This window comes from Balaenoptera musculus, chromosome 13 (genome assembly GCF_009873245.2).
Source record: "Balaenoptera musculus isolate JJ_BM4_2016_0621 chromosome 13, mBalMus1.pri.v3, whole genome shotgun sequence".
Lineage (NCBI taxonomy): Eukaryota > Metazoa > Chordata > Mammalia > Artiodactyla > Balaenopteridae > Balaenoptera > Balaenoptera musculus.
The window spans coordinates 83,564,152-83,588,197 of record NC_045797.1 but is presented as its reverse complement, the minus strand read 5'-3'; the positions used below and the strand labels follow the sequence as shown (position 1 = coordinate 83,588,197).

The 24,046-nt window shown below is 54.7% G+C and overlaps 1 protein-coding gene across 1 annotated transcript; it reads left to right on the top strand.

The window, feature by feature from the left end:
* Positions 1–1,965: 1,965 nt before the first annotated feature.
* Positions 1,966–24,018, top strand: LOC118905803 (translation initiation factor IF-2-like). Its single transcript, XM_036872596.1, has 4 exons — positions 1,966–2,036; positions 5,413–5,491; positions 5,622–7,119; positions 23,880–24,018. Exons 1-3 carry the CDS (start codon positions 1,966–1,968, stop codon positions 6,600–6,602), a joined length of 1,131 nt encoding a protein of 376 aa, XP_036728491.1. The 3' UTR covers positions 6,603–7,119; positions 23,880–24,018.
* Positions 24,019–24,046: the final 28 nt, after the last annotated feature.

The following is a 24,046-nucleotide window of genomic DNA, read 5'->3' as shown; positions in this document are numbered from 1 at the left end:
GACCTAATTGCCCTTTTCTCTCTCTGTCTCGGACATGCAACGTTAAAGAAAACCTTCTAAATTACTTTGGCTTTCGTGACCGGTATATCAGCTAGAAAGTTTGGGTTGCAAATATAAGAAACTCTCCAAGCTGGTTAAACAATAAAGGAAACGTGTTGCTTTCCAAGCTGAAAGGTGGCCCAGCTTGGTCCTGGACCTTGATGTCACCAGCAGCTTAATTTCTTTCCTCCTTTGGAGGCTCCATCCTAAATTTTACTCTCCTTGAGGAGTTCTACCATACTCTCTTTCGAGGATAAAATGCTGAGGAAGGCTAGGCAGGCTTTTAGGAGGGTAATGCATCTGGTGGGTGGGTGGGTTTTCTTGCAGTGATTAGGGAAGAAAATTGAACTTTCCCGAAAATGTTCCCAACCAGCACACACATGTGTTCAGGTTTCATTGTGTACTTGAAGGAAGATTATTTCAACCATCTGGGTGGATTTTTCCTTCTGGCCTCTACTCCTTTCCGTGCATGGTCTCCTCTTTCTCTTTATAGAAAATTAAGTCCAAAGCCTCCTCACACGAGTTCACACCAGCCCCTGGGATCAGGAGACTCTGAGGCCGGACAGCAAGTTACACAGTCACATCTGGTCACCTCTCCATTCGTTGCATGGCCTCGCTGAAAAAAAAGCACACTTAATTAATTTTCAGGAAAATCGTAGATGATAAAAACTAAAATAGTGCAAGATAATTGTATTTTTACTCCCTATTTCCTTTGAGGCTTTCCTCCCTCCCTCACTCCCTTCCTTCCTCCCTTCCTTCCCATATGTTAAGAACTCAACTGCTGACCAGGGGAATTATGGGAAGAGAAGATGCTTGAGTGTTCCAGGTGGCCGGCTATCTAGGTAGGAGGAGAGGCCTCTCCCTGTAAACAGCCCTCTGCAGGGGTGAGGCATGATCCCTTCTGGTCCCAAAAGCTTAAAACTCACCAGGCTGTTTATCACGCAGACTGCTGTGCCTGGGCCACCTTAAAGGAGGGCAGGAAAGTGCCAAGAGTAGTTCACATTTTACCCCCTAGAATGGGTACAGAAGCTCTCCCCCAAAATGATCTAGACACAGACTTAAAGCCTTCACAAAAAGTAGTTAAAAATGGATCACAGGCCTAAATGTAAAATATTATACAAAACTATAACATTCCTAGAAGATAACATAGGAGAAAACCTAGATGACCTTGAGTATGATGATGAATTTTTAGGTATGATCCATTAGAGAAATAATTGATAAGCTAGACTTCACTGAAGTTAAAAACTTTGGCTCTGCAAAAGACAATGTCACGAGAATGAGAAGACAAGCCACAGGCTGTGAGAAAATATTTGCAAAAAACACATCTGAGGGCTTCCCTGGTGGCGCAGTGGTTGAGAGTCTGCCTGCCAATGCAGGGGACACGGGCTCGAGCCCTGGTCTGGGAAGATCCCACATGCCGCGGAGCGACTGGGCCCGTGAGCCACAACTACTGAGCCTGCGCGTCTGGAGCCTGTGCCCCGCAACGGGAGGGGCCGCGATAGTGAGAGGCCCGTGCACCGCGATGAGGGGTGGCCCCTGCTTGCTGCAACTAGAGAAAGCCCTCGCACAGAAACGAAGACCCAACACAGCCATAAAATAAATAAATAAATTAATTAATTAATTAAAAAAAAATAATTAAGCTGCCCCATGCAAATTTCCTATAAAAAAAAAAACACATCTGATAAAGGACTGTTATCCAAAATACAGTTTCCAAAGAACTTTAGAAACTCAATAATAAGAAAACAAACTACCCAATTAAAAAAAGAAGCCAAAGACCTTAACAGACATTTCACCAAAGAAGATATACAGATGGCAAATAACGCATATAAAAAGATGCTACACATCATCGGTCATCAAGGAAATGCAAATGAAAGCAACCAAGAAATACCACCACACCTATTAGAATGGCCAAAATCCAGAACACTGATGGCACCAAACGCCGGCGAGGATGTGGAGCAACAGGAACACCCAGACGTTGCTGGTGGGGATGCAGAATGGTACAGCCGCTTTGGAAGACAGTTGGGCAGTTTCTTACAAAACCATATTCTTACCATGTATGTGATCCAGGAATCATGCTCCTTGGTATTTACCCGAAGGAGCTGAAAATTTGTATCCACACAAAAACCTGCACATGGATGTTTATAGCGGCTTAATTCATAATTGCCAAAACTTGGAGCAACCCAGGTGTCCTTCAGTAGGTGAGTGGATAAATACCTGTGATACATCCAGACAACAGAGTGTTATTCAGAGCTAAAAAGAAACGAGCTCCCAAGCCACAAAAAGACATGGAGGGAACTTAAATGCATATTACTAAGTGAAAGACGTCAATCTGAAAAGGCTACATACTGTATGATTTCACCTATATGACATTCTGGAAAGAACAAAACAATAGGGACAGTAAAAATATCAGTGTTTGCCAGGGTTTATGGGGGCGGGGCGAATAAGTGGAACACAGAGGATGTTTAGGACGGTGAAAATATTCTGTATGATACAATAATGATGGATACATGTTGACATGTTATTGTATGGTGTCCAAGCCCACAGAACGTGCAACACCAAGAGTGAACCCTAATATAGACTGTGGGCTTTGGGTGATAATGATGTAGCATAGAGGCTCATCAACTGTGAGGAATGTCCCACTCTGGCGAGGGATGTTGATAATGGGGGAGGGAGGCTGTGCATGTGTGAAGGCAGGGGGGTAATACATGGAATATCTCTGTACTTTCGATTTTGCTGTAAACCTAAAACTGTTCTAAAAAAATAAAGTCCTAATAAAAAAATGTTTTTCCCGCACAAATGCACAGACCTGCTCTCCTTCAGGCCTGAGGTGCCCGAGAATGCGCAGCCGACCAGAACCCAGCCCGCCCTCCACTCCTGGCTGTGTACCCAAAGCCAAGGCCAAAGAGTGATCCTTTGGGGGTGCGCAGACCACCTGTCCTTGCTCCCCATCCCTGGGCAGTGTTGGGGTGACCCTATCCCAAGGTGGCCTGTGTGCCCAGATCTTGGGCTCAGCCGTGCAGGGAGGGTGGTCCAGGTGGACACAGCCCTCTCGGCCTCCTGGGACCTGAGGCCAGTCAGCTCTCTCTGCTGCGGTTCCCAGACTTGCAGCAAGCCAGATTGTCCCCCGGCCTCACCCTCCCATGTCCACGTCCTGCTGGACCACGTGGGGGCCGTGGCCTCCTGGCCCCGTGGCCACAGATGGAGCCCGAGGCGAACCTGGCAGCCGGCACAGATGGCCCAGTTACCAGGTGCCCACACGGAGCTCCCCACCTCTGTTTGCCCGCGGGTTGCGATAAGAGCAGGCAAACATCCTGCAGGCCACGCAGGCTGAGGGGTGCGGCTCCAGAAAGAGAAGGTGCCCCAGCGACAGTAGCTCCTCTCCAGGAGGGTCCTGGGGGAGAAGCCGAGAGAGAGGAGGAATCCGCCCTTACAGTCGGTCTGCCTTTGATTCTCAAGGCAACGCTGTGAGGTGGGAGGAGAGGGGTTCATGATCCACTTCACAGAGAAACAAACGGGCTCAGAGAGGCTCGGCGGCCTGTCCCACATCACACAGCAGCAGACAGAGCTGGCCATCCCTCAGCCCTCCCCAGAGCCACATGGTGCCGTGTCTGAAGACAGCCGTGTCCCTTTCAGTTTCCACCCTGCTCCTAGTAGCTGACTCCCGTTTCCCATTTTTATTCACTTGGGGTCTGTCCTCCAAGCCTGGTGTGCCCAGCTCAGTAGAAGCAGGCGGGATGCCCCCTCAGGCTGGACCAGCTGCTTCCCCGGAGGCCGGCCGGCCTGTTACTTCCCTTCCCACGCCCTCTGGGTTGGGCGGGGGCCTTGAGGGGTGTCTAGTGCCCCCCAGTCCAGATTTCCAAGGGCAGCCATCTCCGGGCAGCCCTCAGAGGGCGCAGGCTGGGGGGCAGTGCGGGCGACCCTGAGCGAGCCCACAGCACGAGGGCTGCTGTCCAGTGAGGCGTCATCCTCTCGCTTTTCGTTCTTTAGACATGGTTTCCTGTAGGTCTGTGAACACATTTAAAATAACTGATTGAACACGTCTGTCTAGTAAGTCCAATATCTGGGATTCCTCAGGGACAGTTTCTACTGATTGGGTTTTTTACCTCTTTGTGAGTCATACTTTCTTATTTCTTCTCATGTCTTGTAATTTGTTTTGTTGAAACTGAACATTTTAGATAAGGCAACACGGCTACTCTGGAAAATAGATTCTCCTCCTTTCCCAGGGTTTGTTGTTGTTTGTTAGTTCGGTGACGTTTCTGAACTAATTCTGTAGAGTCTGCATTGCACGTTGAGCGTGGACACTGAAATCTCTGCTCACTTAGTTTAGCGGTTGACCGACGGTCAGAGATTTCCTGAAACGCCTGGAACCAATGCGTCGCCTAGTCTTTGCAGAGGGGCTCAGGGTGGATGCTGGGGTGCAGCGTCCCCGCTCAGCCCCGCTGCTCACAGCTCCGCCTTAGCCCTCCAGCTCAGCCAGAGGCGAGGGCTCAGGGCCCCCTCAGGCCTCTTCTGGGTGTGCACACAGCCCTAGACTATGCCTGGCCTTCCAGGCTCCCGGGAGCCTTTCAAAGCACCTATGCCTTGTCATGGCCCAGTTTTTCCCCGTAAGTCTTTTGGTTGGCCTTTGTCTGCCCCACTGTTATCCGGCCTCTCAGGCAGCTGTGAAATTGGACAATTCCATCCAGATATTCTCGACAAGTACCCACGGGGAAAAAGTTTTTGCACTGGCTGGGCTCTGAGTTGGGTCAGATACAGACAGCTTTGCGAGCAGGGTCTTCCAGGGAACCTCCAGGTAGGCCACACAATAACTGTTCTCTGGGAAAGGGGCTCTGAAGGAGCTCCAGCTCCTCTCTGCCCCCTGCGGTGGCCGCTGGCTGTCATTGCGGCTGTGGGTTTTGGATTTTCAAGACTCCCTTACGGCTGAAGAATACAACAGGATACTACTCTGCAGTAAAAAGAAAAAGCTATAGACACACCCAGAAACATGGGTAAATCTCAAAATAATTATGCCAAGTTAAAGAAGATGACCCCCAAAAAAAACCAAACCATACTATATGACTCCATTCACAGAAAACTAGAAAATGCCAACTAATCCACAGAGCCAGAAAAGTCAGTGATGCTTGAGATTGGATGGGGGCAGGGAGGGGTGGGTGAGGTACAAAGGGCACAGGGGGGTTTTGGGAGTGATGGAGACGTTTGTCCTCTTCATTGTGGCCATGGTTTCATGGGTGTATACATAGTCAAAACTTATCAAACTGGGTGCAGTTTGTTATATATGAATTATACCTCATTAAGTTTTTTTTAATGTAATGACTATGTGGGTTTATCTACTACCTGAAAACAATTTTCTCCCTTCTCCCCATGTCCCCACAGCTCCAGCCCACCTGCATCCAGAGCTGACGCCAAGGTGCGTCTCCCTAAGTCACAGGCCACCGGCCAGGTCCCCGTGGACGTGGGCCCCCCCCTCCCCTCCCGCTCCAGCCCCTGCTGCTCCCCTGGCCCGCATGCCTCCCCGCGACTGGCCCCTTCCCCTTTACCTGGTGGATGTCTACACGCCCTTCAGCTGAGCCGGAGCACCCCAGGCCAGGGCCGGGTCCGCCCGGGGCTCCCCCAGCAGCCCCACTGCTGCTCTCCGCCCAGGCGCTGCACCCCAGCAGCCCCACCCCTCGATCCTGGAGTCCTGCTCATACAACTGCCTCTGCCGGGAGCAGGTGGGCTCTTGGACGGGCCCTGGGAAGCACTCAGCAGGAGCCGGGCTTCAACATCTGCTGCCTGAAACAAGCTCAGCAAGAATCTGGAAACAACCTGAATGTTCAACCCCGGAGGCCCGAGAAGGTGGCTGGCGGCGCCCCTCGGTGGGCTGCTCTGTGCTCGCACAGTCAGGAGGTTCGGGGGCATCTCGGGTGAGGTCGGTGGATCGGAAAGGGCGGGATGCCGGGACGGGTGCCCCACGCCGCCCGTTTCCCAGCTATGGCCTGGCGTGGGCAGGCCTCGCCGAGGGAGGAAACGCCGAGGCTGAGCCCCGTCCACCTCTCTCCGCTCTGTCCTTGTGTCTCCTCCGAGAGCCTCTGCCTCCGGTGCGGAGGGACAGACAGTTAGCTCTGAGGGGCCTCACACGCACCAGACCCCCTAGGCCGCCCCCCGGCACCTGGCCCTCCGTTCCCAGGAAGCCCTCCCTTGGGGAAGCCAGGCCCGAGGCTGCAGAAGCCCCGGTCAGGGGCAGGGCGGGGAGGCGGCCGCAGCGGGGCCTCCACCCACCGAGCGCGCCCGACCAGGAGGGCAGAGGCAGGCCCAGCCTCCACGAGCTCTGCGCAGCCTTCCTGGGCGGCCGGCAGACAGGCAGGCGCCGGCCCGTGGGTGTCTCTGGCCCAGCTGGCCGCCGGCCACCCTCCTCCCGCGGGCCCTGGTGCACGGCCGCCGCTGGAGTGATGCTCCGACCTTTCCCCCACTTCCCGCTCTGGCCTCCGGATGATTCCAGGCCCCTGCAGTTGACAGGAGTCACGTGCGGCTGCCACAGGGCCTCCCAGGCCATCCCCTCCTCCCCTCGCATCGCTCGGGCCTGAAGGCCGCCCGAGGGAGCAGGGGAGGACCTCTGGCCCCGCAGGGGGCCGGGGCTCAGGCTGCAAGGCTGGGGCCACCCCCAGTGCCCAGGGCCGGCCCCGCCACCATCAGGCTCCTTCCCGGCCCCGGCTGTCCTGCTCCCGCGGGCATCAGCCCCGGGGGCGGCGCTCAGTGACCCACTTTCTCACGCTGCCCACACTGTGGGTGGTCCTCCGCCTGGGAGCCTCCCTGTGGCTCGAGCCTCTGTCATCCGCTGTTAGTTCCCTGAACGCTCCCCCAGGCCGGCTCTCGGCCCCCTGCCCGGGGTCACAGCCCCACCGGGCTCCCTCAGCCCTCACACGCCAGACACGGTCCTCAGGACACAGGGAGACGGCTCTTCTCTTCCCGTCAGGCCCGTGACAACACGGGGACAAGGGGCTTTGTCACAGAGCCACCACGGGGCAGCAGGGCCCGGGTGTGAGCGCAGGTCTGCCCGAGCCACAGCTGGAGGCGCAGGTGGGGAAACAGAGGCACCGAGAGGTAAGCAGGGACCAGACAGACTGGGCCTGGTGACCCCAGCTCCACACCCTGCCTGGACCCTGGGGCACAGAACGGGGCTGGGGGAGGCAGGAAGGAATCGGTCCCAACCCCGTCACGCCTGCACGAGGGGCAGAAGCCGCTTCCCGGAGGGCGCCGGGCCAGCCTCGACCCTGCGCCCTGCACCGTGCAGCTCCCTGGTTGGGCGGGAACGTGGGGAGCTCACCTTGGCTACTCCCCGGCGTCTGGAGAGGGCAGCAGGATCATGGGAGGGAACCCCGTCCATGTGGAAGCCTGAGGACGTCAGACGCTTCCCCTCCTCACCCTCGTCCTCTGCGCTGGGAAAGTGCGTCTCCCCCGCCGCTTGGTGATTGCCAGGCAGGGGCGCCCAGAGTCGGGGACCTGCTCCTGGGAGAGTCGTGGGGACTTAGCTAGCGAACTGGGAAGTGGCATCCCCCGGGCCTGCGCCCTTCCTGCGGCTCCAGGCAAGCGCTGGTCTGCCTGCGGCTGCCCAGCTCCTGGGCGGGCTGCCCCCTGCCTCCCTGTCCCTGCAGGGACAGCCCCTGGGGGCTCACAGGCTGCAGGGACAGCCCCTGGGGGCTCACAGGCTGCAGGGACAGCCCCTGGGGGCTCACAGGCTGCAGGGAGGTGACTGCAGTCCCTGAGCGAGCCCTTCTTATCTAGAGCTTGAAAGGACGTGGTGCCAGGGGAGGAGGACCCAGAGCTGGGGGCCTGGGACAGGTGAGAAACGGAATCCAGTGGTGCTTACAGAGGTGTCCCAGACACACAGAATCACCCACGGAGCCGACGCCTGGGTGCTGCAGCTCTCTGCTGGGTGATGGGATGGTCACTGAGCCTTTCCTGAGCTTCAGTTTCTGCAGTTTGAAAACAGGAGCCGTGATAAAACCAACTTCGCGGACTTGTGTGAAATGGAGAGGGTGCTGATCTCGCTCGGGTCCGTGAGCCAGGGATGCTTAGGACGCCCTGTCCCGGCACCAAGCGCCTGCCCCCCGCCTTCTATCAGGAAACAACTGCTCTTCCCCTCCCCTCCTCTCCTCTTCGCTCCCTTTCCTAACAATTTGGTCCGAAGCTTCGGTGAGGCAGAGCAAGGTAGGCATTGGCACCTGGCTGGGGGACACAGCGGCCTAGCGTGGGTGCGGGGTGAAGAGGGCGTCCGCCCCGCCTGAGAGGGGTGGGGAGGCGGTCCGTGGAGCAGGGCTGGGGAGTGGCGCCCAAACGGAGGCCCAGAGCGGGCGTCTTCCGTCTCAGAGGCACCGCAGAGAATTCTCTGGCCTGGCGTCTTCCTCAAGCAGTCTGGTGTCATCTGCTCAGGAGCTTCTCCATCCTGGGGGTACTCGTTTCACCTTGCCAGTGTAGACACAGCCAGCGCTCTGGAGAGGGCGTCTGTAGGGAGCATCTCGCTAAGGATGCTCTCAGGTTCTGGCCAGGGAGCTGTGGGTGAGCCTGGGAGAGGCGCCTGTAGCGGGGAGGACAGAACTGTGACCAAATCAACGAAGGCCTCATGGGGGGGACAGGAGAGGTGTGTGACCCCAAGGGACAGAAGGGGGTTGGAGGGATGAGAAGACTGGGAGAGACATCTGGGTCCAGCGTAGTCAGAGAACCCCACTGAAGGCAGCCCTGAAACCGGGGGTGCTCGAGCACCCCTGCAATGAGAGTGCTGGGAGGGCAGGGTCTCAAGTGGCACCTAATGCCTTACGCGGATGAGGCGCGGCCGTGACAGATGTGCGTGCATGCGTGTGCCTGTGCCTGTGGAGGGTGGTGGCCTGGTGGGTTTGCCAGTGGCCTGGCCTCTGATTCTGGGAAGAGGTGCCATGGGCCGGGCCGCCTGGGGCCGCTCAGGAATCCCTGAGGGAATTATGCAAAGTCAGCCTGTTTCCGGGGACACTTGCAGCCGTTCTGTTCCTGCCCCAGGGAAATTTGGCCCCAGGGGTGCCAGTCTGGAGGCTGAGGGAGGAGGAGGCTAACTTTCCTGGGCTCTAACCTCACCCTGGGCACAGTGCTGGGTGCGGGGATTCTGGCTTTTCTGGCTTCTCCGTTCATCTCAGCAGGCGTCCTGGTTGCAAGCAACAGAAAATACTCTAACTTAGTCAGAAAGCTGGGAAACCAGCATGGGAAACAGGAAGGAACCACAGCTAAGGCCACACCCACAGCGTCCCAGGACACGTCCTCCACCCACCCCGTCACTGGTGGCTGCAGGGCCCTGCACTGGCCCCCAGTTCCCCTCTGGGCCTCGCTCAGGGTGAAGGCTAAACCAAGGTCACTGCCAGGCCCCGGCCACTGTGCAAGAGCAGGGAGGTGGGCCTCCGCAGAGGAAGACAAGCCGTCCCCCTCCATGACTTCCTACCCAGGGTTTCCCGGAGGCAGGGTTTCTGGAAGGATGGGATGCGGGGTGGCCCTACATGCCCACAGCCCCAATGACCCCGTCCCAGGACTCTCAGAAAGGTGGGGAGTTAACCAGAGTCTAGAGAGGTAGAAGCTGTGTGGGGAGGCCTGGAGGCTGTGATCTGGGAAGCCTTCACAGAGGAGGTGACGGTGATGCTGGACTGTGCAGGCTGGGCAGGAGCTCCCTGGGAGGAGAGCATGGAGAACGTGGGCGGAGAGCCGGGCCTGCTTCGGAGCGGCCGAGCTTTGCTGTGAGGGCCCCAAGCGGGGGCTCAGGCTGCAGACCTGGAGGGACAGTGTGACGGAGCCGCCTGCCTCCCCCTTAAAGGGTGTCCTTCCACGGGAAGGGGTGGGCGCATGTCCACCCCTCGGCCCTGGCCCCCTCCCGCTGATGTGGGCACTTGCCCAGTGGCTTCCCGGGACACCCCGAGGGCACAGACCCAGGCCTGGGACTTGAATTTCTCACTCAGCTGCCGTGTGTGTTTGGAACTGGCCCAGAGGGAGGCGGAGCCACTGAGGGGCTTTGAGCAGGGGAGCTGCAAACCCGCTCTGGGCTACAGAGACAGGATTCTGGGTCCAGCTGGACCAGAGACAGGACACAGTAAGGCCAGAGGCAGGGCTGTGAAGGCTGTGACGAAATCCAGACACAGACAAGATGGTGGGGGACACCCGTGAGAGGGGCTCCGTGACTGATGGCTGGTGGAACACAGCTGTACCTGAACAAACCTTCCCGTCGGAGGGGAGGCGGCGGGACAGTCCCTCCGGCCTGTCCAGGCAGCAGCCCTCCCACACGACATCCCCTCCCCCAGAGCAGGGCCCCGGGCAGCAGGCTCAGGGCCAGGTGGCCTTCTGGGAAGGTGGCTCCGACTTCCTGGAAGAAGCAAAACAGCAAATGCACAGCCTTTCTCTGCACTTCCCACTGTGCCCCGGGCTCTGCTCAGGGAGAAAGGGCTGTGTACGCAGCGGCCACACTGAGAGGGCTCGCTAGCTTCCCCAGCGGTTGCTGGGACCCCGGGGAAGGATGGCAAAGGGATCTGAGGGCACAGGGACCCAGGAGCCTGGGCCGTTCCCCACGGAGCTGCACCTCACACAGGGCGGGAAGCACGGCCAAGGGCCTGGGCATCCATGAGCAGCAGGGCAGGGCCTGAAGACTGCACGAATCACGTGCGTGTGCGCCTGCGTGCGTGTTTGCACTCATGTTGGGTGTGTGCACGTGTTGGGCTGCCTCACGCCTTTGCTCAACAGATGCTGAACAGGCCCAGCACGTAAGAATGTAGCAGGGACCAAGGTGGTAGAACCTGCCTTCAGGCCTCTCGGGCTACGGGGGAGGAAAACAAGTTGTTACCGGGGACGCACAGGGAGACACAGGAGCACACTGACGGGCCCCGGCCCGGGGAAGCGCGACAGAATCTGAAGGATGAGTAAGAGCACGTGTGTGGTGGGGGGAGGGCCAGCGTTCTGGGCAGAGGGGACGAGCATGGGACGTTCTGGATCGTTCATGGAGCACAGAGCGGGGAGCGTACGCACGTGCACTGGTGAGGAATAAAACAGAAACCCAAATTCTAAATGTAAAGAGTACTACTCGGACTTCCCTGGTGGCGCAGTGGTTAAGAATCCGCCTGCCAAGGCAGGGGACACGGGTTTGAGCCCTGGTCCGGGAAGATCCCACATGCCGCGGAGCAACTGAGCCCGTGCGCCACAACTGCTGAGCCTGCGCTCTAGACCCCATGAGCCACAACTACTGAGCCCACGTGCCACAACTACTGAGCCCACGTGCCACAACTACTGAGCCCGTGTGCCACGACTACTGAAGCCCACGCACCTAGAGCCCATGCTCCGCAACAAGAGAAGCCCGCGCACCACAACGAAGAGCAGCCCCCGCTCGCCGCAACTAGAGAAAGCCCGCGCGCAGCAGCGAAGACCCAACACAGCCAATAAATAAATAAATAAATAAATAAATGAGTAACTTTAAAAAAAAAAAAAAGAGTACTACTCTTTTCCGGCTCCAGCCATAAGAGGGTAATGGGTATCAGACTTACCTTCCCATCATAAACAACTAGAAAACTGGGCAGACTACATGAAGCAACTGTTTTCAGGCACTGGATGACACTGCAGGGCAGTGGTCCCCAGAGGAGGACACACATGAGGGCAGCTCCACATTCACTCTGGCACTCTGCCTGGAGCCAGCCCAGGCACTTTCTATACCACACACAGGAAGTGAGGCCCAGAGAGTGGTGGTCTCACCAGGCAGAGAAAACAGAGGCTGGAGGTCAGGGCAGCTGAGGTGGCTAGAATTTATGGGGTCTCAGAAGAACAGAGAAGAGAATTGAGCCAAGAATTATGCATAGGAGGAGCCCCAGAAAGTTGCATGGGAGTCCCCTTGAGTTTTTTGAGCAAATACTAAGCTGCACAAGTGCCGGGCAACTGTCAAAGAGCCTCCTGGGAGCGGTAAGTTGAGGGAGACTCCAGAAGACACCCTGTAATGGGGACATCAGAGCGATAAGACCTTGCCAAACATGCTAGGTATCCAGTTGTGACCTCAGAAAAGCTACTGTCTTTTAAAAGTTAGGTTAGTGAGGTATCATTTACATATAGTAAAATTCACCACTTTTAGGTGTACAGTTCTGAGTTTTGACAAATGCATACAGGCATGTAATCACACTACAATCAAGATATAAAACATTTCTGTCACCCAAAAACATTCCCTGTGCCCTTTGACTGTCATTTTCTCACCCTCCTCTGGCTCCTGGTGAAAACACAGCACTTTCAGTGTAGAAAGACACTAGCCCTGGAGTAAGGGCTGCTCTAGACCTGTCCAAACAAAGCCTAAAAACAAGTCTTGACAGGATAAAACTGACCTGCAAAAAAATGTAACTAGCTGCTGAAACAAAGCTCAGTAATCTTTAAAGGAAGACAACACAATTCAAACTCTCAGCAATGTAGTTCACAAAGTCCAGCATCCAACCAAAAATGATTAGACATGTGATAAGGCAGGGAAACGTGAATCATAACCAGGAGAAAAGTCAGCCAATAAGGAGCACCGGTGAATTCATGGGGCAAACAGGCAATACTTTTTGTCCTTATGTATTTTCCCACTGATAGATGATACAGTTGCCATAAAAATGTTAATATTGAAAAGGAGTCCTCAGAAGCAAAAGAAAGAGGACCTCAGGCATTAGAGCCAGCCAGAACCCAAGTAGATCAAGATGGCCAGTAAGTACACAGTGTGGACAGGCCTGGAGCCAGACACTGGGACCCAGAGATGTGGGCTACACAACCACATCCCCGAGAAGTTCAGCCTCGGTGAAGACAGACATGAGAACTGCACAGATGGTAGATGCCAGCAGAGAGGCACAACAAATTCTCTGGGGGGTTAGAAAGTGAGAGATCACCTCTGCCTGGGGGAATTATGGAAGGCTTCATGGAGGAGATTCCTTTTGAATTGAGCTTTAAAAGATGGTTGGATGTCAATTGTATCTCAATAAAACTGGGGAAAAAATAATTAACTTAAAGATAGTTGGAAAATAAAGAAAATAGTTTTTTAAATCACCCATTAAATCATCCCATTACCCAAATGTGATCACTGTTAGTGTTCTAGTAAGTTTCTTCTTTTTGAATTCTCTTTTTCTCTTCTCCTAAACGTAGCTCAAACCCTGGCTCCTCAATTCTGTTTTGCATTTTTCAGTTGATGTCATTTCAAAATAGCATTTTCTGAAAATTCTTTGTAACATCCATTTTTGATGGCTGTGAAATATTTCGTTAAATGTCTATGACATGGTCCAATTAACCTGTTCTCTGTTGTTGAATATTTAGGTTATTTTCAATTTCTACTTAATGCTGCAATAAGCATTTTGCTCTCCCCTGTTTATGATCGGGCCCTCAAGTTAGATTCCCAGGAGTGGAATGATTGGCTCAAAAGATATAAACATTTTGAGGTTCCTGATACATAGTGCCAAATGACTTTTCTACATTTGACTTTGTACAGACTTACACTCCCTCCATACTTACTCTCTTAAGTTGTAATATGTGCTTTCATGCCTTCTCCCCCACGAATCATGTCCTATCCACCTTCCTGTCCTCAGTGCCCAGCACAGGGCAGGATTCCAGTGACATCTGTTGCACCAACTGTGACCACACTTTTGTAAAAAAAGGAAGGATTATCCAGAGTCAGGGATAAAAGCTCTGAGAGATTCTCCAGGAGCCAAGGCTCGGCCAAGTGTAGGTGGACACGTGGGTCTCTGGAGCCTGGCTCGAACACCTGGTGTGGAGATGGGGCAGCTCTGAGAGATCTGCAAGTTCAATATCTCATTTGAAAGCTGGGGAAACTGAGATCCAGGTGGGGCGGGTGGCTTTCAAGGGCACAATGCCTGTTCCTCTGGGTTATGGCCCCAGTGGTGTGGACGGGCAAGCCAGGATGTTGGGGCATCAGGCACCCATCGGGACCCACACAGCCAGGGACCTCACGTCACACCACTCACTCTGCTGTGCTGTGCATGTGAGGAGGTGGGACAAGAGCCAGAGGCCAACCCCCTCTGAGCAAACAGTCCAAGGACAGGAGTCGGGGGAACGATATTTGACTTGGGGGCAGCAGGGTTTGCTCTCTCTTCCGTGAGAGGCTGCTCTTCTTTTTTTTTTTTTTTTTTGCTTTTTATTTTTTATTTTTTTTAAATTTTTTTTATTATTTTTATTTTTTTTTATTTTTTATAAATTCATTCATTAATGACAAATTCCTTTATTTTTATTATTTATTTATTTATTTTTTATTATTTATGGCTGTGTTAGGTCTTCGTTTCTGTGCGAGGGCTTTCTCTAGGTGCGGCAAGCGGGGGCCACTCTTCATCGCGGTGCGCGGGCCTCTCACTATCGCGGCCTCTCTTGTTGCGGAGCACAGGCTCCAGACGCGCAGGCTCAGCAACTGTGGCTCACGGGCCCAGTCGCTCCGTGGCATGTGGGATCCTCCCAGACCAGGGCTCGAACCCGTGTCCCCTGCATTGGCAGGCAGATTCGAGGCTGCTCTTCGTATCATCCAGGGAAGACCCTCAAGATGGCTGTCACCCCTTCAGAGACCCCGTGTGCCAGAATCACACCATCTAAGGGGCGTCTGGAGCAGGAATCTCTTCCTCAACCTCCCAGACCAGCTTCAGCCTCTGAGAAGCAGAGACCGGGAGCAAGTGTCTGAACCTTTCTGAACCTCAGCCTCTTGTCTGTAAACAGGGGCTGGTCCCGCCTGTCTCCAGGGCTACTGGGAGCACCCAGTGGGGCGGTGGATGCAAAGCCCTCGTGCCTTGTGCTTGTGGTGCAACGTCATTCAGGACACAGGCGGGCGCTGCGAGGCGTACTGTTTAGAAACCCTGATTCCCCGTCATGGCTGAGATCCACTTTTCTCATCCCCTGTGCTTGACACCCCAGGGATCCGCACCTCCCCATGTTCATGATCTTCTGGGTCCCTCCCACACTGAATCTGGACAGGTCTGGTGGCTCATTTGGCCAACAGAAGGTGCCAGAAGTGAAGCTGGGCCAGTCCCAGGCCTAGACCTCGAGAGACCTGGCAGCCTCTGCTCTCCTGCGCTCCTGGAACCCAGTCGCCCTGCTGTAGGGAAGTCAGGCCATTCCTGCTGGAGAGGACGGCCTGAATGCAGCTGCCGGAGTGAGGTTAGCCAACTCGGGAAGCAGGGTCGCCACCGCCGCAACCCGCAGAATCGTGAGAAAGAATAAATCGCTGTCATTTTAAGCCACTACAGTTTTCGGTGGGGGGTGGAGGCGCTTTACTCGATAACAGATAACTAACACCCCTGCCCTGCATCCCAGCCTTCCCTCTGGGTCTCTCCAGTGCTGTGCCGGTAAGCGTTTAACAAGCAGCTCTCTGGGCGAGGGTGGGGGGCTAATTTCTAGTGCTTTTCCGATCTCTGCGGTGTCAGTGTTCTCATCACGGGTGATTTCAAGCTACAACGTGACACCACGACACGTGGGCTGGAGGGGACGTGCAGAGTCAGGGTGCGAGCCGGCTCGGGCCACCACAGCTCTCCTCCCTCTAGCACGTGACAACCCGCAGAGGTCGGAGGTGAGTGAGCTCAAGGCAGGTGACATGTGTGGCTAGAAGCACTTTTTTCACAGGCACTCAGAGTTCCGGGCTCAGCCTTACCTTCAGGGCAGCAGGTGGCGGAAGGAATTTGGAGTCATGCACACACCTGCCTCCTCTTCTCTGCCTCTGCCATGTGGAAGCAGGGCCCTCGGCATGAGAACCGGGGCCCCTCTTCTCCGATGTGGGCGGGTGGAGGCCTGCGGAGGCGGCGGCCAGGCTCTGTGCGCCGGGCTAAGGCGTTGCCCTAAGGCCAGGGCAAGGGCCGGCCAGAGGAGATGGGTTCTGAGCACCAGCCCTTAGCTCAGCCCCTGGGGAGGCCTTTAGTCGGGTCCTGAGCCCTGTAGGAGCGGAGGGCATGCATCTGAGTGAAGCCCTGGGGACTGGGGAGCCCGCTCTGCAGCTCCAGACGCCCCCGCCACCCCACCGGCCCACACGCACACACACACGCACACACAGCAGCCAAAAGGCGGAGGGGCAAGAACAGCAAGGGCTGAACCAGGGAGACTGTCTGGGGGAGGCTGGTTGTGCCTGAAAGCCACGGTCGCCAAGGCTGAGACTGCTCCTTGCCACCAGGACCTCAGCAGCTGTCGGCCCCTGGGTGTGATGGTTAGTTTTCACGTGTCAACTTGGCCCGGCTCTCATCACCAGTTATTCAATCACCACTAACCTAGAGGGTAGCTGTGAAGGGATTTTGTCCACGTGGTTAATGTCTACAGTCAGGTGACTCTAAGTAAAGGAGGTCACCCTCGATAATGTGGGTGAATCTCATCCAACCAGTGAAAGGCCTTAATAGCAAAGCTGAGGTCTCCTTGAAGAGGAAGAAATTCCACCTGTGGCTGCAGCCTCAGTCCTGCCCAGGAGGCTCCAGCCCGCTGCCTACGCTATGGATTTCTGACCCGCCTAACCAGCCCTCACAAATGTGCAAGTCAGTTCCTTGTAATAAATCTCTCTCTCTCGTTCTCTCTCCAGATATACATGTAATCGTATACAATATATATTATATTATATATGGAAATCATATATATACATACATAAAGAGATTTATTGCAAGGAATTGGCTTCTGCAATATATATATACACATCCATATATACACACACACATATACAAATACATACACAAATACATACCTATGTACAGCTACACACACACACACACACACACACACACACACACACATCCTACTGGTTCTGCTCCTCTGGTGGAACCCTGCATGATACACTAGGGGTGATCAGAACCCTGTACCATAGGTGTGACCCTCAATAGCGGAAGACCCTAGTCTCAGCCCCTCAGGCGAGGCAGGGGTGACCCTTCTTGCTCCGGGGTGAAGTAGGTGAGCATAAGGCAGGGGCTGTCCCCAGGGTACCCGAGGGGATCTGCAGTCCCAGTGTTGTGGCTGCAGATAGCGCTGTAGAAAAGCCTTATCTCCATGAACACTTTGTGCCCTGAATCCTTTCTCCTCCCTCGAGGGAGGGCTCGGGATTTCGGAATCCAGAGCTTGGGAAAGGCTCCCGGGCTACATCGGGGTGCGGCCTCCCCCCATGGCTATGGGCCCAGAGCCACCAGCTTGAACGGGGAGGTGGGAGGTGGGAGGACTGGAGGGAAGAAAGGGGACGCTGAGAGGGACGTACAGGTGCAAGGCTGACCCTGCACTACTCGTTGGGTGTGGACGGAGGCCAGTGGAGAAGGAGCCGGGCCCAGCCCTCCAAGCTGCAGGTGGGCAGAGGGCGACACTCAGAGGGCGTCTGGGAGGACTTGAACCTGGAGGGGGGAGGGGAAGAGGAGGGCTTGCAGCAAGTGGTGACGGGAGAGGCCTCTGCTGGGTGCTGAGATCAGAGGATAGAAAAGCAGCAAAGACGCCACCTGGGTAGTTTGGGGGCAGATAGAGACACTGGGGTGAAGAGGAGGGATGCGGGTCCCTCCTTCCACCCTGATGTTTGGTTAACATTGAGAGTAGTTGCAGGGTGTGGATTTGAATTTCAAGAACCTGGACGGTGGCAAGGCTTCTCTGAAGGAGGCCACAAAAGGTGTCTCAGAGGGTCATTGCCCTGAAGCTCAGAAACTCAGGTTTGTGTCACTGACGTCATGACCTTGGTCTGTCTGGCTTCAGGTTCTCCAACCAGAAAATGGAGGACATGTTACTTGCCCTTTGCGTGTCCTTTCACGGAACAGCTGAAATGAGGCTGAAATGGAAGTCAGTCTCCTCTCACGCTGTTGAAAAGAATTGAGAGGTGTGTGTGTGTGTGTGTCCACACTTGAGGACACACATAGACACAATCGGTGTGTCAAGTCTCCTCAGCACGGAAACACACAGAAGGTGGCTTTGACATTGAAAATATGGTCCTGATAACCCAACAAACACAAACTGGCAAAAGATTCAACCAGACACCTCACGAAAGAAGACGTACAAAGGGCCGATGAACACATGAAGAGATGCTCAGCATCGCTAGTCCCCAGGAAACACAAATTAAAACCACAACAGTGTGTGACTTCAATCCCTCTGGACAGCTAAAATGGAAAAGCCTGACAATATCACAAGTTGGTGAAGTTGTGGAGTAATTGAGGTTCTCACACGATGCTGTTGGGAGTGTAAAAGGGTGGAACTATTTTGGAAACACAGTTTGGCAGAATCCTATAAAGTTAAACAGACATTTACCATATGGCCCAGCGATTCCATTCCTAGGTTTTACCCAAGAGAAATGAAAGCACACATCCACATGATGACTTGAACATGATCTTCACAGCAGCTTTGTTCCTAAACACCCAAAACTGGAAACAACCCAAATGTGAATGGATAAATAAAATGTGGTACGTCCATACAATGGTATACTATTCAGCAAAAAACAAAAAAGCCCAAATTACTAATATTAATGTATTCACCAACATGGATGAATATCAAAAGCATTGTGCTAAGCAAAAGGAACCAGATGTAAAAGAATACATGTTGCGCGGTTCCATTTACATGAATTTCTATCGTGACAAAAGGCAGACCACTGGTTGCCAGTGGCCCAGACAAAGGGAGAAGTTCACTGCAAAGGTGGACAGGAAAGTTTTGGGGTGGTGAAATGTTGTGTCTTGAATACGTACTCACTGAACTGTACACTTTAAATGGATGTAGCCCCTTGAGCAGAAATTACACCGTAAAGTTGGTTTTTTCAAAAAGATAGATGAAGAGCATGGTCCCAGTCTCCACTCACTTTCCTAAAGGGACTGACGGCCTTTCCCACAATGTATTAGAGGCTTCCCACGGTGAAACCACCCTCATGTCACTTGCCTGCTGCTGTCTTTTGGGAAGTCCTTCAGAGAAGGCTCCAAGCCCAGCTCCCCCTGCCCCCAGCTGGACCGCAGTGAGGGATACTCATTGGGAAATTTAAGAGCTTTAATTCTGGGACGCTTTTTCAGTTACAAGGGTCAGAAATCCCAACTCAACTAAAGGAAAAAAAAAGAGGAGGAATTTACCTGCTTACACAGTTGGGAAGTCTGCTGACATCCAGGCCTCAAATGAGTCATCAGGGCGCTAATTAGGTCATCTCTGCTTCTCCGTCTGTTTTGGCCCGTCTCTCCTGCTGCTGACGGACTCCCTGCACAGGGGTAGTTCTATGGCCCCAGCACATCCTCATAGCCGCCCTGGAGAGGAAGGGACGGGGATTCCTACCAGCCCCAGCCCAAGTCCCAGAAGAAGCCCTATTGGTCTGGCTTATGCCGCATACTACCCTTTAACCAATCACGGTGTCCTGAGGAATGCAGAATTATGATTGGCTGTTGTGGGCCACTTGGTGGGAGAGGGGCTGGTCAGATCTTGGTCACATTTTTCTGATGAGGCCTTTCAGCCCTCAGGTAAATTCCTGGAGAGGAGCAGATATGTGAGAGAAAGAGCTGTGTGCAGCTTCATTGCAGCCTCTAAACTCCCCAGGATATTTGTGGGGAGGGAGGAGAGCTCCAGGCCCCTGACCAGCCAAGAGGGCCAGCTAGGTGCGTGGGTTTGTATATAAAATCTTCTTTTCAGGTTTCCATAGGTACTGAAGGGTGTGAAGACAAGTAAACAGAAGGAGGCCCCTGTGGCAGCAGAGTTCTAAGATGGCCCGCATGATCTCTCACCCTGGCCTTATGCCCTGTTTAAGCCCCTCCCCTTGAGCATGGGCGGGACCCGTGGCTTGCTTCTAGCCAATGGGATACGGCAAAGATGAGGTCACTCTGATGACTACATTCCTGCCCCCGCCCCCATTGAAGACTCTGTCTTGGCTGACCAGAGAGAGTGTCTCTCCTGCCGGCGTGGAGGAAAGGGCTGCCATGCTGTGCTGCCTATGGAGAAGGCCTGTGGCAGGGAAATGTAGGCGGCCTCCAGGACCTAAGCACAGCCTCCAGGACCTAAGCACGGCCTCCAGGACCTAAGCACGGCCTCCAGGACCTAAGCTGACAGCCAGTAGGAAATCTGGCCCTCAGTCATGGAGCCGCAAGGGAAGGAATTCTGCCAACAACCTGAGAGACCATAGAAGCAGGTTCTGCCCCAGTTGAGCCTCCACATGAGAACACAGCCCAAATGCTTCCTTGACTGCAGATTAACGAGACCCTGAGCAGAAGACCCAGCTAAGCTGTGTCCAGACTCCTCTTTTATTATCTCATGGAAACTGAGATTTTAAAAAAATGTGTGTTGCTTTAAGCCTCTAAGTTTGTGGTAATTTGTCACACAGCATAGAAAACTAAAACACCCTCATTTTTTTCTCTGCAGCAAGGAATGATTGCAGCAGCCTACAGACGGGACTCCCAGCCCCCAGCCTTGCACCTGTCAATCTGCTCTCCGCACCATAGTCAGAGGCATGGTCCTAAAATGCAAATGTGATTGCCTGTTCCTGTAAGTCCTATCAATGCCTGCTCTCGGTTCTCAGAATAAAATGCAAACCCTTTAGCATAGCCTGCAAGGCCCTTGATAATCTGGTCTTTTTTTTTTTTTTTAATTTTATTTATTTATTTATTTATGGCTGTGTTGGGTCTTCGTTTCTGTGCGAGGGCTTTCTCCAGTTGTGGCAAGTGGAGGCCACTCTTCATCGCGGTGCGCGGGCCTCTCACTATCGCGGCCTCTCTTGTTGCGGAGCACAGGCTCCAGACGCGCAGCCTCAGTAATTGTGGCTCACGGGCCTAGTTGCTCCGCGGCATGTGGGATCTTCCCAGACCAGGGCTCGAGCCCATGTCCCCTGCATTGGCAGGCAGATTCTCAACCACTGCACCACCAGGGAAGCCCCTGCTCTTTTAAATGAGTTCCCAACTGCCACCTGTCTATGTGTGGGAACTGGAGACCAATTCCCCCCAGTCCCCTCATGTTCCAGGTTTTCATGATCCACTCATTTTCTTCTGGATCTGTGTCCCCCGCCCAACACACACACACACACACACACACACACACACACACACACACACACACACACTCCTTTACTCTTCCTTTTTTCTTTCCTCCTTGAAGCTCAGCTCAAATATGGCCATGAGGCAGGGTTCTGACCCTAGGATGAAGTGCCTATCTACCCTGGGCTCCCCCTTCCCCATGCAGTTCCTCTGGCCCAGCCCCCAGTGTCTGCTCACCTATGTGTCCCCCCAATCCCCATCGTTCCCCAGACTGTGGACTCTAGGAAGGCAGGAAAGGCTCACTGTCTCTGGAACCTGGGACCAGCTCAGGGCTGGCCATCAGCAAGGGTCTGTTGAAATGAATTAGTGAATAACATGTCCACTTTCTGGATGGGGGTGATGGTCATTTAACCTTTTCGTGCCCTCTGAATGAGGAGTGGGATCTACACATGAATGGGGCAATCTCGGGAACAAATGCTCCCCAACCTCACTCCCTGATCTGGACTGCCAGGGCATCTGCAGTCCAGCTGACATTTGCTGGAACCCAGAGAGCCTGGTTGGTTTATTTTATCTGTGCTTTTGCCAGTCCATTACCACCATACCAGCAAGGTCCTCTCATACCCCAGAAGGGGAAACTGAGGCTGAGGCCAAAAGGAGCCTGCCTCACCATGACCACTGCCCCCCCTCCCCAGTGGCGGCCAACAGCCTGGGTGTGTCCCTCTGCAGGGGAAGCGGGCCAGGCCCACCCACAGGCTGGGGAGGGATCTTCCCCAGGGTGGGGCGTTTCCTGCTCTCGGGGTACCAGACAAAGCCCTCAATGGGCCCTGTGGGACCAGGAGCTTCCAGCACCCCTTCCCACGTGCCTCCACCCCGAAGCATGTGCTGGGCCTGTGACACCCTCGTCCCTCCCTTCTTTCGCCGCCCAGAGCTCTGTGAACCAGGAAGCCAGAAGGTGGGGAGACTGAAGGGTCTCCAAGCCCCGCTCTGAAAAGGCTGAGCAGCAAAGTGTGTGTGTCCGAAAATGCTCGAGGGCCTGGCTGCAGGATGGGGTGCCCTCTGAGAGTGCCCTGGGACCACCCCAGCCGAGGCCGGCCCACCAGCCAGGCGGTGCAAACTCAGTGGCCTTGTTTCCTACACCAGCGTTCCGGAGGTGCTTCCCCCAGCCCTGTGGGACTCTAGCCACTTGTCCCTGCCAAGGTTCCTGGGGTCCCACATCTGGGGGTGATGGGTGCCGTCCCAGTGTGAGGTTCCCAGCTGCCCCCTTCTCCCTCAGGCATAGAATAAGAAGCTCTCCCACCCCCAAAATCACACACAAGCTGGTTCTGACATGAGGGCAAGGTTGGGCCCAGCCAAGCCAAAAAAATTACCTGCTCTGGATGGGGATAATTTGACTGCCTATAAGGGCCATGTTTTGTGGAATATCACCTCCAATTCTTAACACAACCCCGCTAAGGAGGTATGATTGCTCCCATTTTAGAGTTGAAGAAACTGACCTCCTATGAAGGTAATGGTCGCTGCCTGGGTGACCACAGGAGAAAATGGAGGAAAAAGTGCTTTGTAAATGTGTGTGTAAGGGAGCACCATGACGGCTCATGTGGGCCGGCTCTTAACTCAGGTGGCCCGAGATCTGGGGTCAGGCCTTGAGATCAGACAAATCAGAGGTCAGAGGTTCCCACTGGGAGAGAGTCAAGCCTCCCTGGGTCCGTGATCACTGCCCAGGCCGGGGGACCTGCCCCTGGGAGACCATCTTCCCACAGGAGGTGAGGTGCCTTGTCACCTGGCAGCTACCACGGCTCCTCAAGCCTCCTCCTGAGCCCAAGTGCCAGGCGTTCATTTGCCTGCAGGGCCCGAGGCCCCAGGAAACCCCGTTAAAGGAGCCCGGGAGGCAAAGGGCAGACCGGCGTGCTGCACGTAGTCCGGAAGCGGGAGTGCGGGGAAGGCCCCGGAGGGCGGCTGGTGTGATGAGTGAGGACTTCCTGCTGAGGCTCAATTCCCTGGGGGTCAACCCCTGCATGAACCAGTCAAAGCGGCTTCCCAGCACCAGAGAGGACTGGGAACCGATGCTGCTGATGAATACGGGCAAGAGAAGACGGAGTGCATTTGCCGAAGAAGAGGAATTTGAGTCTTTCTCCCGGACCCTTGGCCAGCCTGTGGGGCTGCCATCTTGGTAGACGCCTGATGAGGGGCCATGAACTTCAGAATGATTCCCTGGCAGGCTCTGCATTTATTGGGTTGGTTTTTATGCTGGAATGGGGGTACCAAGCTAAAACTGCATCCCAAGGGCTTGTGGTACCTAGCTAATGGCAGATAGCACGGCCAACTCAGGCAAGAGCTGAGGAGGGACTTCCTGGTGGGAAGGCTAATGCTCTACATGAGAATGGGCTGTCAAGTGCAGTAACACAGTCTAGAGGCCTGTCATACTGTGGGGTCCTGGGAGGAACTGCCCAAGGCTGTGGAGACGGTGTGGCCCTGAGCCCCCAGCATCTCAGGACTGGCCCTGGGGCCCCAGCAGCCAGCATACCCTCGGCAGGAATCACTCCGCACCCTTGATGGATTTCTGCCCTTTCTGGCTTGGGCGCATCTCAAGTTGGGGAGCTCGTCCCTTGCAGGGCGTCCCTGCATTTATCACAATCCTAATACATATTCCCATTCACTACTGGTGTAGAGGGAGAAAACACGGCCAGTCCCAGAGCTGGCTGCAGAGCTATTCTTGGAGGAGAACCACCTACGTGTGGGTCACTGGTTGTGGAGAGAGTCCCCAAGGCCTGACCACTCTGGGTTGGGGGTGGGACAGAGTTAATGGAGTGGGGCTGAGGGAGCCGGGGAGGAGAGAAGAGGGGGGCACGGCACGTGGAGAACAATCCCTGGAGGACAGAGGACTTGGGCTTTTGTAACAGGGATGTTCCGTTTCGTGTTGTCATCGTTTATCCCCCCCTCCTTCAGCGTGACCTTCACTCAAGGCGTCCACACACTTGGCCGTGATGGACAGGGGCTTGTCCAAGGGGAGTCCGTGCCCAAGAGATGAGAAGAGGAGGAGAAATTGGTACAAACAGGTCTCAGAGCCAGAGGTGCCCGGGAGAGATGGAGCCCTCGGGGGGTCCCCGGTGATA

Coding starts and splice junctions, on each gene's coding strand:
- LOC118905803 (XM_036872596.1), top strand. CDS start 1,966: ATGGCACCAAACGCCGGCGAGGATGTGGAGCAACAGGAACACCCAGAC. Junction 2,037..5,412: donor GCTGGTGGGGATGCAGAATG/GTACAGCCGCTT, acceptor ATGTCCCCACAG/CTCCAGCCCACCTGCATCCA. Junction 5,492..5,621: donor CCGGCCAGGTCCCCGTGGAC/GTGGGCCCCCCC, acceptor GGAGCACCCCAG/GCCAGGGCCGGGTCCGCCCG.